We start from the raw sequence: 19626 nt of genomic DNA, 5'->3' as shown, positions 1-19626 counted from the left end.
ATCCAAACCTCTACTTTTATTAAAGCCTCACATAATATAGAATGTAAGGAATGATCATTATTTAATGTTAAGTGAATAAATGAAGATTACGAAGTATCATTTTAACAATCACTAATTCTGGTGCCCTGCATTTTAAACGGTGTTTTTGTTCTTCAAGTTAAACTCTTTCCTTCATACCCTTCTGCTTAGTTGTCTGTTACTCTCTGCTGCTGTCAGCTTTGAATAGTACTGCACTGCTAATTTGCTATACCTCTAAAGCTCTTGTTTTGCTGAAAAAGCAGACATTCTAAATTTGTTAGAAGTATGTTGCTGATTTAGTCAACAGGGTGGGAGAGAAGTGCTTATTACTCAGGTAAATGTGTTTGGTAAACCATTTAACCGAGGGAGACTCTTTGGGAAGAGGAGCTTACTTGAGGTTTCTAAACATTTAAAGTCGATTTAGGGTAAATAGCTGCAAAGTACATCAATAAGATACATTATTTCCCAGATCAAGTACAATTTTAGGCCAGAAGTGAATGTGACGGGAATAAAAAAACAATGAACATATGGGCATTTTCCCCGTAAGCAGAATTTTTAAACTACCTCTAGAAAAACGGTTACGTAAGAACCAGGAGAGTCTAGTATTTTAAAGACAAAACAACAGAAACAACAAATGGTAAAATAAAAAGGACAGCATGTACCTTTATGTAGTCAACAAGATTTTGATATTCAATGTAGTTGCCTCCTCCCACCACAAAAACAATTGCCTAAATAAAAACAGACAAAATAGGTAAGTTAAAATAAATAGCTGAAACTGTTTTAACTTGCAAGCATCATGGTTTTTAGGCTGGAGCATACTCCACAACTTAGGATATGACCTTTTGCTAGCTAGTTTTTTTTACCTAAGTGAAATTGCTACTTTAATTATAAAGAAATATGTTTCTAAAAAGTCTATAATTTATAAGTGTCTACTGTCTATTGAGTAATGCCTAATGTCTATTACTCAGGTAAATGTGTATGGTAAATCACTTAGTGGTAAATGAGGTAGAGATTTTTCAGCAACCATTTAGAGGAAAATAAACCTCATTATTCACATAAATAATTGCAAATAAATCCAAAGGGCTTTCTCCAAAAGGCATTTTTGAATTTGAAGTTATTTACTGTAGGCAGAAAAAAATCCCCCAGAAAACTAGCATTTATATAATTTCCAATATGTTCTTTACTGTATTCTTATTGAGAAACTCCTTTGTATTGCAAATGAAAATAGTCATATCTTCACAAAAGTATGGAATCCAATTTTAGAAGTTCTACACACAGAAAACTTTCACTGCAATTTTAGACTTCTTTTTCTGTGAATTACTTAATTTTATGTCAGTTATTTTAAGCTTCAGCAATTCTGAGTACAAGCAGCTTTATAAATCAAAAAAATATAGTTGATAAGAATTATTTTTTAAAACAAAGATTGCCACAAAGAAATCATAACAAAGCCATGTTTAGAACAAAGATATTCTTGACTACTTGGTCACCTTTTCATCTTTTTCAGGAGCAGAGAATTTTTATATGAAACTTACCTCTTGGAACGGATTTTTGTTCCTTGGAACTGAGCTGTAACAAAGAAAAACCATATTGAAAATTTCACCAAGGCTTCTCTGGTGGATAAAATAGGCATGGGAAAAGCACACACACGCTATTAGATATATATGTAATATTCTTCCTCCTTCACTTTCTTGGATAGTGGGTACTTTAGTTTTGTGTAGCCAGCTAATGAACTGGGATGCAGCGGAAGAAGACAGAAGAGGTACATGTCTAAAAGGAAATGAGACAATCTGTTGACTTTAAAATAAAATTCTAAGAGAAGACTGAGAGGGAGAAGGAAAGTCTGAGCAGCAGGCTATAAGGAGTGAAAATTGGGGCAGAAGGTGAGTTGATAAAAGTATATATTTTAGTGGTAAATGATGTAAAATTTTCATCATACTCGATATTATAGCTTTTGAGTATCTACACAAAAAACTGAACACATGTATGAGAAGGATAACCACAATTTAGGAAAAAAAGGGGATGAAAGGAGGGACCTGCATTTTGCTGTAGCTTATTTCTTTATATATATTACATATATAAATCACACATTTATTTATATCTTTATATTTTAAAAATACTTCCTTGGTGTCGAAGGTCTTTTAATAAAGACATTTTTCAAACCTTTTGTTAGTCATATATATATATATATATATATATGAGTATTAAAATAGGTTGTACAAAGACAGCTTGGGTTTTCCCTCAGAAGCGATTTTTGAAAATCTCAACCAAGAGAAGAGAGCTACTCTAACCTTCCTTAATCCTTCAGAGGCCAATTCTACTGTTCTAGCATGTTTTCCTTATTTCTATGGCCTGAGTAGTCCATAAGGGACCAGAAGCCCTCCTGATTGGAACATCTCGTCAGGATTTAACTTCCTTCCAGAGTGCTTTAAGTTCCTCTAAGAGTAGACATGGAATGAAGAGAGGTAAGACTTAAATAGCACAGTATTACTAGTTATTAATAACCAAGATCTAATTGCAATGAGATAGCTCAGGAGAAGGATGAGTCTATTAAAAATGACTCTGAGCTCCTCTGTCTTATCAATGCTAATATTCCTCCTCATTATCACACATAAACTACAAGTAGGTTTAAGAGTTCCTCATTAAGTTTTTAAGAAGCAAAATATATTTACTTGTTAGCTATATGCAAATGCAAGGTAGGAAAAAATGTAAACTGGAGAATATCAAGATGGAAAAAAGCTGTAAAATCCACTGTTTTAAAGTGTACACCTAGTGGTTTTTAATATATATATATAGATTTGTAAAACCATCACCAGTGTCTAATACCCATTAGTTGTCACTCTTCTCTCTCTCCCTTCTATAATTTATTCTTTGTCAAATTCTCTCTTGCCAGTTGCAGCTGCTATCAATGGCTTCTTATGCAACTCTGGTAGTATTTCCAGTAAGTTCAGAAGAGAAAAAACCTTTTAAATTACCCCAAACAATCTAATTATCAATTATCTAGTGATCAGATCTATCTATCCCGACTACCTACAAAGATGTGAAAGCCTGGGTAAAGCAAAGACAAAGTCCTAAAGGTCCCAAACAAAGGTACAGGCAAGAAACCAGCTTTACCCAATCATTACAAGGTTTTCTTTTTCCCTTCTAATTCTACTTATTCTTTCTCTGTATCTTGCGGACTATTTTTCAAACCATCATGAATTAAATCTTGAAAACTAATATCCATAATAAAGTAAATACCACATTTTTGTCATAAAATATTGAAATTATTTATAGAATGTTTCATTGCCATAAAGAATTTACAGCAGTCCACAGCAGCTTGAATTATATGGACCACTTAAATAAAAAACAAAACCAACAAAACTGGTATCTAACATAAAGCTCCCATCTTTTCATTTGATCCAATAAGATCCAAATTCTCCTCTCACAGATAGTTTGTAATACTGCCATCATTTCACTAAAAACAAAAAACACCTAAAAGTTATGTTTTTGTGTGTATATACTTGGAAGGAAAAGCACCAAAATGTTAAGTAGAATTACCAGTGGTTATATTGAGGTAATGAAATTATACATACTGTTTACTTACCAGTTTTCTATATAATTGGAATTTGTAGTAATAATCAGTTATTAATTTATAAAAATTAAGTTATTTCCATTCTTGGCAGGGGTGGGGAAACAACAAATTAACAAGACAAAAACTGTTTACCTGTCACTGCCCCGTAGCATTTTGGGATCGAAATATCTATAGTCATCTGTTTCCTATCAAAAAAAAAAAAAAGAATTTTACCACGACTATGGCATTTCTCTTTAGAAAGTTACAGTTTGGCTTATTTTAATAAATAGTGATTTGGTAGAATGCCACCATTTACTGAGCACTCTCTACATGTTAAGCATTACTCTACGTGCTTCAGATGAAATTACTAAATTCCTGGAACATCTATGAGGTAGTTATCCCTATTTTTCAGATGGTCAAGCTAGGGTAGACAGAGGCTATATAACTTTTCTAAGGTTACATGACTAGTAAGTATGTTAACTCCAGGATTTGAGCCCAGATAGTCTAGTTAACCACTATGCTATACTGCTTTTTGAAAATATATGTTTTATAAGCTAATGTACTTAAGTATTTTTGTTTTCTGAATTTTATTATCTTTATATGTATATGATTTTATTGAATATACAGAATACCTAATAAAATCGCTCTTAACAGAAACATATGCAGTTAGATGAATTTTGAATTAAAAAATTTAGTAATATCATGCATAAACTATATATAATGTACCACTCCCAGTGGGCAATACTCCATCATCTAACACGTTAATATTTCTGCAGCTAAATGTATGAATATTAACATGAAGTGGGGTAAATAAAAGCTGTAAAGCACCTCAACTGAAGGTTAGGTTTTGCCACCAAATGAGTTATACAAAAATCTTTTAGTTTTCAGACCTTTTTGGATTTTAGAAGCAGTGGATAAGGGACCTCTATTCTAAACTGGAAACCAGCTGCTTGATGTTAAAGGAGTTGGAAAGTACTGCTTTACTGCTTATGATGTAATCATTTCCTAAACTATGCCTCCCTCTCCTTCCATAGCCCAATCAGCCAAAGGAACTCCTCTTTTTCTGGAGTGTGGATGGCCCTATCAAAACCTGGACCGATGGCAAACTACATGTCTTGCCACTACCTAGTCCTGTACTCAACGGTGGACAGTGCTAACCAATCACAGAACTCTCAGGAAACCCAAATGTAGTGTCAGAATCCCTTAACATTTGCTCTAGGAAACCACTACCAGTTAGATTTACAAGGCAAGACAAAACCTATCTGATATTGTGTTAGTCCCTTTCTTTCAATTTATTCGGAGATAAATCAAAGGAGAACAATTAACAAATGTAAGTGATAAGAATGAACCTAGAATTAGCTTATAACATTTTAAAGCCTTTGAGATGAGATACATTACATTCAAGATTACTAGCTAGGTCTAATTTAGTACACTTTGCAAATCTCTTCAATGCCTCTAAATCAATTTATCTATCTACAAACAGAAAAGGGGTCAGAGAAAGTCTAAGTTTCCTCATCTAGTAGATGAAAGAAAATACTTTCAAAGCAGAAAAAACTTACTTTTTCTAAATAAAAAATGTCTGTAGTAATATTTTTTCAGTTATACATTGAAAGTCAATAGAATTGATAAATGAATTTAAACAACTTGGAGAAACATCTGAATGAGACCTATAATTTAGTGACCCAAGTGTCTGTTACAGAGAAAACTTTTGTGGAAGTCATGTCTATGAGCAGCAGGCGGGTATATAGAAATAGTAGGTTTTGAGTTCCAATAATACAATATGATTTGTGTTAAAATAGTGGACTTGGGACAAGTCACATAACATTTCTTGGTTTCCTCTCTCCCATTGTTAAAATTACTTCTAATGTTTCCTTAAACTCTAAAGTTCTATGATTCCATGAATGTTATGGTTCTTAATCAATACAACATAGTGGCAAAAAATGTGGCTTGCCAAGTTCTGCCATTTATTAGCTGTGGGTCCTTGAGCAAATTAATTGACCTCATTATACCACAGTTCTCTCATCTATAAAATGAGAATAATCAAACAGTATTTTTCTTGGAAGCCTCTAATAAGGATTAAATAATATATAAATGTTTTGAATGGTTCCTGGCACCTAAGTATGCAATAAATGTTAGTATTATTATTATTACTGTCATTATTCATCACAACTTCAAGGTCAGGGACAGTAACAAAATACACTAAACTTCCTTAAGCTCTTGTAGATGTGGCATTTGTCTAAAAATTTGCATTTATTTATACTTTTATTCTTTATTATTGTTTGGGATACCATCTTCCAGATATTTACTGCCTATTGTGAAGTAGTATTCTCTAAAATAATTAGTCATAAATGTATACTTTTCACAGGCTTTTCAAGAGAGTTCCTTCTTCATATATTCTAGGATATAGTAATAAAGTCTATTATCTACACTGTATACTACTTTCTCTATATCAATTGCCAGATAAAAGAATTTAATTCTTTTTAGACTGTCAATTCTCATTCCTTTTGTAACTAATTGCCACATCTGAGGATGATTTATTATACTATATCCGTTTTCATGTGGTCAGAGTTTAAAATTGTTTATTAATTTCCTTTAATACTATTATAATCATTTTTAACAATTACAAAAAAATCACACATTAATCTGAAGATTCTGTTCTCGCTCTCTTTCTTAGCCTAGGATCCTAAGCCGTGCTGCCAAGTCTATAATGATCTATATAAACCCAGACTAGGGTTTTATTGGGAATAGGATCATGCTGCCTTTCTCAATTCCAGACTGTTGTAATGATAACCACTCTCTAGTTGCCACAGTAACAAGCTGGGCTGTTTTATGAAACAGATTGTGGTAATTTTTACATTCTTTTCTTGAATTGTAAACAGATAGCTTGAAAACCCATTCTTGAAGTAAATGCTAACAATATTTACTCATTTGTCTGTTCATCCAAAATTTATCTCTCTCAATTTACTTTTCAGACCAAAAGAATTTAGTACCACCTGAACACGTGCACTTAAAAATTTCACTACGTAGTCCTTTTCTAATTTAATTTTCAGAAAATTAAATTAGTCTGGTACTCTTTATATTATACCAGCTGATGCTTACTAGTCTTTTTCATTTACAGAAACTTGCTCCTTAGAATATATTTTTCATTTAATTATACATATAGAATATAATCTACATTTAATTTGGATGAACACTGGCTAGAATGGTTGTAGCAGCTGAGAAAACCAATTCCCATTATCTGTGATAATGGCTAAAAATGGCTCTGAGGACAAGGGCTCTTTCCTTTCCCTCATGTAGTCTGCTGTGATTAAGCCCACAATAAACTCGGATTTCATCGCCTTTCATTTAGTCAGTTTGATACATTTCAGAATTTACAAGTACAATGTTATAAGCTACTCACAGGGTTTGACTTCATCTCCATGAGATTGTCTAAAATACGAGTAACAGGTAGATTCTGTGGAAGAGATTAGTATTTTGTTAAATATCAAAATAACAACAAACTAAAGTTCTCTATTATCAAAACAACCTAATTATTGTACAGTTAAGTATGCTTACCTTTCAATTAAACACATTCTAAGATTAAGTATTCTGTGAATGGTGTCTTAGGTGCAAATGCCCTTGGCACTACTCAAATTTCCAAAGAAAATATAATTCTAAATCAAAAAGTCCTTTTAATGTGTAGGTGTATTCAGATTTTAGCACAAATACATGTTAGAGCTTTTTACTTTGTTGGATGTTCGCTTTTAAATACTAGTAATTGCAAGCTTTTGTTTTGATCACATTAGATTCCAATTGTTTCCTTCACTTCCTTTCTGCGAATTCTTTAAAAACAGAGTAACTTAAAGTTTGTGAAAATGTATGAGATTAAATGACCTAACAGAGTTCTTCAATTTCTAATATATATTCTTCTAAGCCAAAAAGATACTTGTGCTCTTTAAAAAATGAATACATACAAATTTACTGATCATTTTAATTTTGCCTGGGATAAATTCCAAATTTTCAGACATACTGTACTGTCTTCTTACAGAACAAATTTCACTTTGAACATAAAATGTGTAACACTGGTATTGGCAGAAGATTGCCTTTTGACATGCTTACATGCATGCCTTGGGATAAGAAATATTGCTATTATATTTCAGTCTGATGATTTTTATCATTATTTCGAAAATAACACATGAAATACAGAAAATTTACTACATGACTATGATTCCTATTCAAAGTGCATTCCTACTGGGATGGCATTCTGCTCACTCTGAAATGATATTTCCTTTGTGCACAGGATGTCTGGAAAAATTAATTTTGGATCTTGGAGCCTTCATACAACAAAGGCAATAAATCTGATTATTTAAATAACTATAGATAATGCATTCCTATTTTACAAGATTTACTTTCCTTAGATCATATTTTTTTGTTGTTGTTATTAAAATGGACTATCATGAAGTAAAATGCTGCAGACAGAAAATATGCAATTTTTCTTTTTCTTTCTCTGGATTGGCAAGTTAAAGCCTTTTAAGATGATCTTAGACAAGTAAAATTAAAGCTATTTCATTATTCTCTGATACCTGTGTTGGCCAGGAACTTTTTAATGTAAGCACAAGGACCAAATGTTCAAGCTGACTGAATGTACTTCTTGAATTCTACTATTTAAAATTAAAAAAAAAAAAAAAAAAGATAGCACAAGATTTTACCTTTTCAGTTTTGTTTCAAATACAATTGAGTCTGTTCATGTAAGACTAAGTCTAACCCATGACTTTCTCTGAAGAATAATGGTGCAGATTTAAATCTACAAAGATGTTTTCTCCAAAATAAAAAACTTATAATAGTTAAAACTTATAGTTTTTAATAGTTATATATTTGTTCCAAGCAACATTAACAGAAGATGAAGTATTTTGCATAACGAGAAAAAAAAACAACCACCTGGATCAAGAGAACATTATAAGATATTATAATATAAACTACTAAATTTACTAAATATTACTAAATTTTATTAAATTTACTAAATACTACTAAAAATAATTTCAGAGCCATTTCTCTATTTATATACAGCTAAACCTGAATTGTACTATTAGATCTGTGCAATGGAGAAAAATTCAGAAAAGATTTTATAATGATAAAGCCACAAACCATATTTTTTATATTTGTGAAAATGAGAAATTTAACTATACCAATGTCTCATTGTAAATCTTCATTTAGTATATAAATAAGATTTTGCTAAAAGATACAATTAAATTTTACATTGTACTTTATGGCTCAGCTATATCTAAAGACAAGCCTGACAGTGAATAGGTCATTAAATAACCTAAGAAAAATTTCTTTCTAGCAGAATAGTTCAAAAGTTCATGAACCCAGAGACAGTTCTTTGTTGTTGTCTGGTCTTTACAACCAGATAACACCGAAAGAATCATCTATCACTGCTGTCCCATACATTATTCATACACTGTCACAGATTAAGGAAAACTTCAAATGTAGAGAATGGTAAAGGAAACACATGTCTTTAAAGGCAGAAGAAAGAGTACTTCAGAAAACAACTCTAAGATCACTCTGTCACCAACTAATGCTCTACCTAGTTTGTATTCTCGGCCTAAATGAAGGCTTGAATTGAGTTAATCATCTAAAAGTCAATTTTATATTAATAATAATTTATGTATAAGAGTAATCAACTTTTATTGATTGAAGAACTAAACTGTGGCAGCTAACACACCAGGAGAGAGAAAACATCAGAAAAAAAACCATATAATTTTCTTCAAAAAATAGACTGTCACCTTACTCATCTTTAGAAACACAAAAAATTTGTGTACCTCAATAAAAGAGGCATAAATGAAAAACCCATTGTTGAAAAAATCCCCAAGCATATTTTTCACTGTTTTTGGAAACTGATGTTTTAGAAGTAAAATAAAAAACATTAATGTATAGAGCTCAGTAACTAAACTTTTACATATAATGAATATCCTAAATTAAGAACGACTATTTCTAAAATTTTCAAATTTCCAATACATGAACTAGAATTTTACCTGGAGGAAAAAATATAGTGAGAAATCCATTTCTAAAAACGCTTACTGGTTTTATGACCATAGTCTTGTAATTTTAGTCACTAGAATAGTTTAAAACAATGTTAATTTTATCTTGGATGGTTTAATTGCTCAAAAACAAAATTAAAATATACACAGAAATTAAAAAAAGACAATCTTAGAAAAGTAAGACAACCTTTTACCCAAAACAGTTAAAAATTATTTCCTCTTCTAGTTCTCTTAGAATTAGCCACCTGTTGCCCTATACTGTGATCTGGTCTCTGGTGACTATTTCTAACTCCCCTGCAGCCCCGGGATGATACACTGATGCTGAAGTCAGAAATGAGGTTGGGATGAGGGTTGCTGCTGTCTTAATTATCAAAGCCCTAGGGAATAAAAAGCAGCATGTTGATTCCTTGAAGAGAATGCTTATCTTGAAGACTGTATTAGCCAAATAAAGAATAAGATGAAGTGCGCAGACACTGGAAATATACTGAGAATGAGGGATGTATTAATGATAGATGTGTGGAAAGTTGTCAGTGAAGAGAGTAATGAATTTATAGGTGAATCCAGCATCCATAGATGAGTAAATAAAAAATATACAAAATGGTATTTTTTCCAAAATCATAGCATATTAATGACAAAATCAAGGAAACAGAATTACATCAACCCAATAAAAGATATTCACTCCTTTATCACCTGGCTTCAATAATTATCAACTCATGGCAAATCTTATATCATCTATACTCTCACCTACTACTCCTCACTTCAGTTGTTTTAAAACAAGCTCCCAATATTAAATCAGTTTAAATCTAAATATTTCAGTACATAGCTCCAAAATGTAAGTGATCTTAAAAAAAAAAAAAAAAAAACACTATTGCCACACCAAAAATAACACTAATTTCTTATTACAGGTCAATGTCAAAATTTTCCTGTTGCATCTAGTTATTTTTAAGTTTTCTTGTTTAAATCATAATAATAACGGTCATACATTGCAATTAAATAATAGATCTTTTAAGTCTTTACTGAAATTTCACTACTTGCAATGGAAAGTGAAATTGAAGACTTTTAAATTATGCAACTTTGTGCTACATTATTCATCATCACACTCTTGTACAATTATCCTCACAAATATATTCCAAATCTGTGAATATCATTCAAATGGTTTTATGTGATAGCTCATACTTATGATGCATAAAACTTAAGCTGCCCAAGAAACATGAGACATCCTATTCTATTTTATTTATAGCTTCAAACGTTTATTCAGATAAAATAATCCAAAACAATATTTAGAGATTTAAGAGGCATAAATTACTCAGACTTTTGCGTGAAACGGATAGAATTAATCTCTAGCAGTCTCTTCTGTGACATCTCTTTCCTTAGTTCTCAAACTGTCCCAGATCTCCAATCGCACAGTACCTCTATGTTTTAGAACACCGGGACAATGTAACTATTAAAATGGATTTCTATTAGTTTAAATATTTCTAGAACAAGAGACTCTTTAAAGTATTGAACTGACAAAGACTACAAACACATGCACTGAGGTTTGAGAAGGATGTAGAGAAACAGGAACTATAAGTCGCTGCAAATTGATACAACTTTTCTGGAGGGCAATTTGGCAATATTTATTACGAATAATTAGAAATGTTTAGCCTTGTGATTCCATAATCCAATTCTAAGAGTTTATCATATGGAAGTACGCTGAGATGCATACTCACCGAGAAAAAAAAAGTTAAAACTTAGGTGCATATCTTTCAGTATCTGTTTTTTTCTTGTTTTTTGAAACAATAAAAGATCATCTCGGACTTGCTGTTTTATGACTTATTTTTACTTCACGATGTAACCTCTACCCCCAAATCAATAAATATTTCCTCTAATTTGAACCTAAAAAAGTCTTATTAACATCCACCTAAAAATGGCATGGGTCTTCTAGTAGTCGTGGCATAAATGTTATATAGAGATAACCACCAATCATTTCAAGTTTTATAAGTGAAAAACTGCCTATATCAAAGCAGTTTTGTTATATTTAATATTAAGAAAAGCAAAACAATTTGAGGTCACAGAAGATAATTCATTTCTGTAAGAACTTAAAATTTTGTGTTAGCACAATAAAATATTTAAGTTGAATGCTTACTAGCATCATTTGGGGACATACATGACTATAAGATACTAACTTAAAAAAATAAATATGATCATTCCAAAGATTTAAGGCTGTAATTTCTCAATGTTATGACTTATTTGTAATAAGAAATACTTTGTTCAGGGACTCTTACTATTGGGATTTCCTTCTAAAAGTGACATCTTAAGAAACATATGAAATTCTCCATAAAAATAAATTTAACTACATGTGGTTACACAACAGCCAGTCTATCTAGCAAAAGGCAGACATTATCTTATGTCTCATGCAACAAAATCATCCTGTCCATAGCTGATGATAAATAGAGTGGTGTGACAAAGATTCTCTCCTTGACAAAATTCTGCTCAGGCTCATGTGAGCTCTCTTTCAACTAGGCCTCAACTTTTGGACTTCTGTGTCTGTCTTTACATTTTCCAACCTTAGAAAGAATCCTGCTAAGTCAGTTTAGCTAAAATTCCCCCACCCTCCAATTTTTGATATCTAATCATCCTTCAGTCTTGATATCTGATCAGGTTCCTCATCCTCTACCATCCCTCAGGTGATGTCTGACCACAGTGGTCTGCCTTCAGCAAGAATCCTGTGAGGTTGATTTAGCCAGAATCCCCCTTTATCCCAGATGTTTACTTTTCTTCCATCCACTGACCCAACCCTGTTCCTTGGCTATAAATTCTCACTTTTCCTTGATGTATTTGGAGTTGAGCCCAGTATCTCTCTCCAACTGCAAAACCCCACTGCAGTGGTCCCAACACCTTTTGCAATGGTCTCCCTGAATAAAGTCGGCCTTACTGTTCTTTAATAGTGTCATGAGTAATTTTTTAAGAGGTGTTACATAAACTGTAAATGGTTTAACTATAAACAGTATGTTGGTCTCTAATGTGCCCAGCTTCCTATTTTTGTGCCTTTTCACCTTTTTCAGCTCAAGAGAGCAAAGATAAATGGACAAGAAAGTACTGTGAACCAGTCAAAGTGCAGTGAGTATTTAGTAGTAGCTCCTTGCCAAGAGACAGGGCGAATGGAAGGGAGTGAAAATAATTCCTAAGAAGGACAATGAAGCTAAAAGTATTCCCAACTACTTAGGAAATAATGCAGTCTGGAAAGAAAGTTTGAGAAGTCATCAATCTTCCGATAAAGCAATTTATGATTTTTCACTGTTGTGTATTAATACCGCATGGTTTTTATAAAAAAAAAGTTATTTGCTTATTCAAATAAAGAATACCTACATTATGCAAAATGCTATAGAAAATTCAAAAATGGGGAAAAAATTCCTTGCCTCAAGGAATGTATCAAGAAGGAAAACATTATATGTCAATAAAACTGGGGAAAAAAAAGCAAAATGAAAATGTCAATACAAAATATCACATATAAACATTATAAAGACAAAAGTATGATGGAAGTTCAGAGAAAGATAAGATCTATTTTTTTTCTGAAAACAAGTGAAGACTTAATATTCACATCCGAATAACTGATAATTAACTTCATCTCTTTTCTTAATTTGGCCTTTAAAATACTTCTCATTAAAAACTGGAATATTTGTGAAATATTATGTCTCAGGTTTGCCTTAAAGTATCTCAGTAAAAATAACAAAATATGGTAGAGAAGATAAAACAAGAATGATAAGATCCTGAGTTAAAGTTTGGTGAAAGGTTCAGGAGAGTTTGATACACTACTGTATATTTGAAACTTTCCATAATAGAAAGTAAAAAACAAATTCAGTTCGAAAAGAACCAAATCAATTAATGATGACTCTCTGAAGCAGAATATTTATACATTGGAATAACAGAAAAACAAGAGAAATACAAAAACCATTAAAAAATGTCCTATGTGTAAAACTAAGCAAGTGTGAAATCAAGTTATTTCATTATCCCAAATAATAAATTTTACTTTAAATATTTTATTTATTCTAATTTACACAGGCCTTGAGACTATTACATTCATTAGCTTAGTCTCTTAATGTATGTTAAAACTTAAATTGGATGCATTATGTAGTTTAGGTTCAGTTCATTTTTTTCAATTAATGTACTTTCACAAACCTGACAGTAGTCAAAGGAAAATGTGTCGGTAAAGTCTAAATGAGCAAATTAAAAAAAAATTAGCAATGACAGAGCTCTGAACTACACATGTAGAAATATCCATATATTCTTGAATACACCAAAAAAGACCCTTGATTTTATTTTATTCCTAATATTTATAACTTGAATATATCTAGAAGTTGCTCTAGCTGAGCAACCTGTCAACATTTATGCTTAAAAGTTACCAGTACGTTTTCTAACAAGTGTACTTACTTGCTGTTTCAATACCAGGTTCTTCACTCCTTCCATCACAAACTGTGATCCTGTATTCATGACTCGTGATAAGAGACTAGAGGGAAAACAGGATCACATGAAGTATAAATCATCTCTCCAGTATGTTATAGATAATATATTTGCCTGATTATGCACCACATGCTGATACTCTCTGTATATAACATGTTTGTTTTCACTAAAACAGAAGTGACCTGAGAATCTCCACTTCCAAGAATATCGCTGCTGCAATTTTAAACAATAAAAAAATATAAAATATTCTGACTAGTCTATAATTATTAATGAAATATAAAAATAAAGAGCTGCCCTCTAAATATTTTAATTGCTTATCCTTAGCTATAGTTTTTAGGCAAATTATAATTTGAAGAGAATTGCCTGCTTTCCTGATTGCCTTAATTCTGTAACGATAAAATTAAAGATAGTAAATTAATATAAGTTGCTTTAAGAATTCAAAACACACTAACATTGAAAATATATATGCTTGTAAGTTTGATGAGTAGGTCAAAAGTTACCATATGCTCTTTATCATAGCTGCTAGATCTGCTCTTGCCCTGTATACTGTCTCCCCCACTATACATAAAATCAATCATAAAAAATGTGAAGCTCAACACACACAGTAAATTTAGTCTAAATTTTTAACATCAAAAATAACACAAATGACTTGCCATATTAGGTCTATATTTGTAGCTCAAATAGTCTTTCAATTGGGATCAAAAGATGCTTTGTGAGACAGACTAGTAATCCTGTATTATATCGGAAGGCTAGAGATATCTTTTGAACCATCCAAAATTTTCTTGTAACACATTTAATCATAATCAATTATAAAATCCATTAGAAATCTAAAAGGCTTTTAATATTAAGAGTTTAAGACACAAAATTGGACAGTCTATTTATAACATGCAGAAGAGTAATTTTCTAAATATATTTTCCTTTTCCATACCTTGTCCCTACTCCCCTCTGAAATGAGGAAATGGACAAGATGGAAATCCTTTCTTTAACACACAACAGAAGATAATCTTTGCTGGAATAGATGGTTCTCAGGCAATTCCCTGGCACCAGGCAACTCTGAGGGAGTATGTTAACCTGCAGAGCACAGACTGAAGGTGAGACCAGCTGGACTCATTTTGCCAGGCACTTACAAGGTCCTGCCTTAGGCCAAGTGCTTCTGTTTTTGGAAATTCTTTCATTAAAACTGGTAGCTCAGGGTGGGGCTAGGATAAACTTATTTTCCTCTGGGCTATGTTTTTGTTCTAAACTGTAAAAAATAATCTAGGAATGTGAAACTAGTATGGTATGGAAAAGAGTAGTTAGAATTACCTTTGATTTTAATTTGAAAATCATGCATACTTATAGGATTCTCTGGAGTCAGAAGTCATACCAATCCTGGGGACTTCTTCCCTATTATTTAGTGGTATATGCCTGGGTCTATCTTGAGGCTAGGCCCTGAGTGCTTACTTAGCTTTAAGTCTATATGAGTTATAAAAACTGATGTAAAAATAGCTTTAACCTTCATATATTTTCTGCAAATGAAAACTGTAATGTTTTAAGAACAAGGAAGCAAAAGAAGCCAATAGTTCATACATCTAAAAAATATTAACTTATATTTTAAAATGAGAATTTAAACTAAGGAAGCCAAAGGCATGTTGACATTTATTCTGTATCACAATGAAAATATTCAGCACTCAAAGTGTCAGTGTGTTTTTAAGGCATGAAAATCTAATTATCGTCTGGAGTACCAGACTTACCCAATCAGAATTATTTGAAAATACTTACCCCATTGGTTTAGTGGTAGTGTTGCCATAGCTGGCAGGAGCTGAGGCCATCTTGGCAAAAGCTCTATGAAATAAGGAAATTATATTTAAAAGCTGGTTATTCAGTATCATGGTATTAAATTATCTATTAACTAACTTTAATATTTACTAGGCAGATATTTTCTGAAAAGAAATGAATTTTCAACTCATATAATACAATGTTTTAGTACAATTAGCACAGAAACAATTATATAAACCTAGATTATATAATTTGTAACCATGTAGAATAATGCCCAAATACAGTACACTTACAGTACTGAAACACTGCGATTCTTTAAAAAGCAATGCATTAATTCTCTAAACTTCACGATTTTTCTTCTTTTCCTTTGTTTCTATCCAATCATTAACATGAAACAGACTTGCAGCCGTAATCATGTACTGATTAAGTTTAGACTCTTTACTGTTCCCCATATTCCCTATTCTTTCATTCCCAGAGACATGCCTTTGTTCATGCTGTCCTTTGGGAGGTATAAACTTATTACCTCTTCTCCAACAGAAATCGTACACTTTCTGTTAAGACTAAAACTATTCATTAACAGTATTCCAATTCTACTACCCAACGTTTTTTCCTTTTAGCTATATCCTACACCATACACTTTTATACTTAAATGCATATGGTCATTTATTTTCAAGCTTTTCTAAATGTCCAGAATCTCTTTTAACTACAAAATTTTTGAAGAATGGAGAAAAAGATGGCATTTCGATGTTCTTTAAAAAAATTTTCCTTCTGGGAATACATTCACTAGAGAATCCAGAAAACAGAATGCTTCCAGAAGAACTCTACTGCTTTGAGATAATGACTGATTTTTGTGTATATTTTCATCTTTGGTCATATGCATATATAACACAGATATACTTTTAAAACAAAATTAAAATATTGTACATACTTTTCTATAACATATTTTAGTAGCATACCATAAACATTTTTTATGTGAATCATTACTTTTTAAATAATGATTCTTATTTCAAATACTTTTGTAAGTAAAAAGTCTACTTAAAAACAAGAAAATCTTATGAGAATCAAAAAAAAGGGACTAAGATGTGGTAGCTGAAATGCTAAAAACATTCCATTTCAATCTGGCAAAAATCTACTGGTACCATTAGAGAAATTCCAAACACAAAAATCACAATTTTGTTCAGAAAGGATGTAAAATCAATTGTTTTCAGCAGCAGACTAGAATTTCTGCCTTTACCAAAAATTTCTATTTCACTAGAAATGACTGTATCTAAATAACAAGAAGGGATAATTAAATAGCACATTTATATGGCTGAATATTATGCAAACACTAAATACTACCATTGAAGACTATTTAACACAATGAAAACCAGTACAATGAAAGTTATTGGAAAACTAGAATACACTAAGAACTATATCAAGACAGCGAGTAGGTAAACACTGTGCTCACTCCTCCCATGACATCAAAATTAAAACTAAATTACAGAATCATCACTGAGAACCATCTGAAGACTAGCGGAACAGAACTGCTATAACTAAGGATATAAAGAAGAAACCACATCAAGATTGGTAGGAAGGGCAGAGATGTAAAAAGGGGTCTTACACCCACATGAGAATTGGGAGGGATATTGGCCGAGAACTCCCTGAGGAGCGAGGGTCGCAACCCTGCACTGGGCTCCCCAGCCTAGAACACCAGTGCCAGGAGGAGAAGTCTCCACAACATCTGGCTGTGAAAATCAGTGGGGATTCCGTCCAGGTAAGATAAAGGGCTGCTGAAGACTCTAAAAGAGATCAAGCACAGACTCACTTGCTCATATTCACCCTAAACTCCAGAGAAGAGAGAGTAGCTTAAAAAGCGCTGGGGACATATGAGGAGGAATTGAATTGTCTGGTTTCAGAGCGAGGGCTAGAGGGGCAGCTCTCTCCCAGAGAGAAGTGCTGGCAGGAGCCATTGTTCCTTTGTTGAGCCCTCCCCTGACACAGCCACAGCTGACAGGCGCAGGCAGGCACCATATCTGAGTCTCCACCAACTTGGTTATACCTGCTTGCCCCACTCTGGTGGTTCCCTGAGAACAAGCCCCACCCAAATTGAGTATCAGCCTGAACCTCTTTCAGCGGCTGTTCCACACAGCTGCCAGCCTTGGCCCATGCTGCAGACTTTCCTAAAATCTCTGAAAGGTCCACAAACTGCAAACAAGGAGAGGTATACCCTGTACTTCTTGCTAAGTGGCCTGAGGCACTAGTGGCAGCAGGCCTCAGTTCACCTCATAGCCACTTCTAGGAGCCTCCAAACACTGCATAGATGGCTACCAACCGCAGATCACTTTGTAGTTCCTAGCAGGTGGCCCCTGGTAGCAGCTAACCTGGGCCTGCACTGGAGCCTATCCCAACAAGCCCCAGAACCAACACACCTGGTGGCCAGCTTCAGACCACACCAGAGCACCACCCAATTAGCTCTACAAATGACACACCCAAAGGGTGGACTCGGCAGGCACCAGAGCCCCACTATAGTGAATACTGCTCCATGGAGTCAGCCCCCACACAACAACCCATCTTCTGTTGTCATGGCCAGTCCTCACAGCCAGTCAGCCTGAGGGTCAATCCCACTCAGGGAAGTGCCAATGGTAATCAAGGCTCAGTTACAATAGGAGGGTACACACGACCTACATAAAGGACACACCTGGAGCATCTGACTCAGGTGAACAGAAAGACTGTATGCCACTGGGCCCCACAGGACACCTACTAATTAAGGCCACCCTGCCAAGATTGTGAGACACAGTAGTTTGAACTAATACAAAGAAACAAACATAGGGAGGCAGCCAAAATGAGGAGATAAAGAAAACACGTCCCACATGAAAGAACGGGACAAAACTCCAGAAAAGGAACTAAAGAAAATGGAGGCAAGCAATCTATAAAATAAAGAGTTCAAAACACTTGTTATAAAGACACTCAATGAACTTAGGGGAAGAATAGATGAGAACATACACAAAGAGACAGAACCATAAAAAAGAACGTCAGAAACGAAGAATACAATGACTGAAACGAATAATACATTAGAGGGAATTAACAGCAGACTAGGTGAAGCAGAGGTTCAAATCAGTGACCATGGAAGACAAGGTAGCAGAAAACACACAATCAGAACAGAAAAAAAGAAAAAAAGAATTAAAAAAATGAGGATAGTTTAAGGGACCTCTGGGACATCGAGCATAACAACATTCGCATTATAGGCTTACCAGAAGGAGAAGAGAGAGCAAGGGAAGAAATAAAGATTGAAAACTTCTTTAAGCAGATGAAGGAAATAGACATAGACGTCCAGGAAGCACAGTCTCAAACAAGATGAACCCAAAGAAGTTCACACCAAGACACATCATAATTAAAATGCCAAAGGTTAAAGACAAAGAGAGAAGCTTAAAAGCAGCAAGAGAAAAGCACTTAGTATCTACAAGGGAGCTCCCATAAGACTGTCAGCCAAATTTTCAACAGGAACTTTGCAGGCCAGAAGGGATTGGCACAAATATTCAAAGTGATGAAAAGCAAGGATCTACAACCAAGATTACGCTACCCAATAAGGCTATTATTTAGAACTGAGGGTGAGATAGAGTTTTCCAGACAAGAACAAGTTAAAAGAGTTCATTATCACCAAACCAGTATTACAAGAAATGTTGAACGTAACATTTTTTTTACTTTATACTTGAGTTTTCTAAAATTTTCTTCAATAAACTGCTATAACTCATAATTGGAAAAAAAATTACAAATTAGAAATTAAAAATTTTGTAACCATAGAAAATGATGCCCAAGACTGTCTTTCCGCTTATAACACCAAATGTTTGATTATTAATTAAATCG

The 19626-nt window shown here is 33.2% G+C and overlaps 1 protein-coding gene across 3 annotated transcripts in view; it reads right to left on the bottom strand.

The window, feature by feature from the left end:
- Positions 1-19626, bottom strand: part of SCFD1 (sec1 family domain containing 1) — an 87531-nt gene that overhangs the window by 7483 nt on the left and 60422 nt on the right. For all 3 annotated transcript variants that reach the window (XM_006906855.3, XM_015585545.2, XM_015585546.1), the window contains 6 exons: positions 15787-15849; positions 13996-14071; positions 6969-7022; positions 3722-3774; positions 1551-1584; positions 681-746 (listed from right to left, as the gene is read on the bottom strand). In XM_006906855.3, the coding sequence (XP_006906917.1) occupies positions 681-746; positions 1551-1584; positions 3722-3774; positions 6969-7022; positions 13996-14071; positions 15787-15849 (346 nt within the window). The remainder of the gene's footprint in view (positions 1-680; positions 747-1550; positions 1585-3721; positions 3775-6968; positions 7023-13995; positions 14072-15786; positions 15850-19626) is intronic.

Source organism: Pteropus alecto, unplaced genomic scaffold (assembly GCF_000325575.1).
Source record: "Pteropus alecto unplaced genomic scaffold, ASM32557v1 scaffold171, whole genome shotgun sequence".
NCBI classification, from domain to species: Eukaryota; Metazoa; Chordata; class Mammalia; order Chiroptera; family Pteropodidae; genus Pteropus; species Pteropus alecto.
Note: the sequence above shows the minus strand (reverse complement) of the source record. Positions and strands in the feature narration are given on the sequence as shown.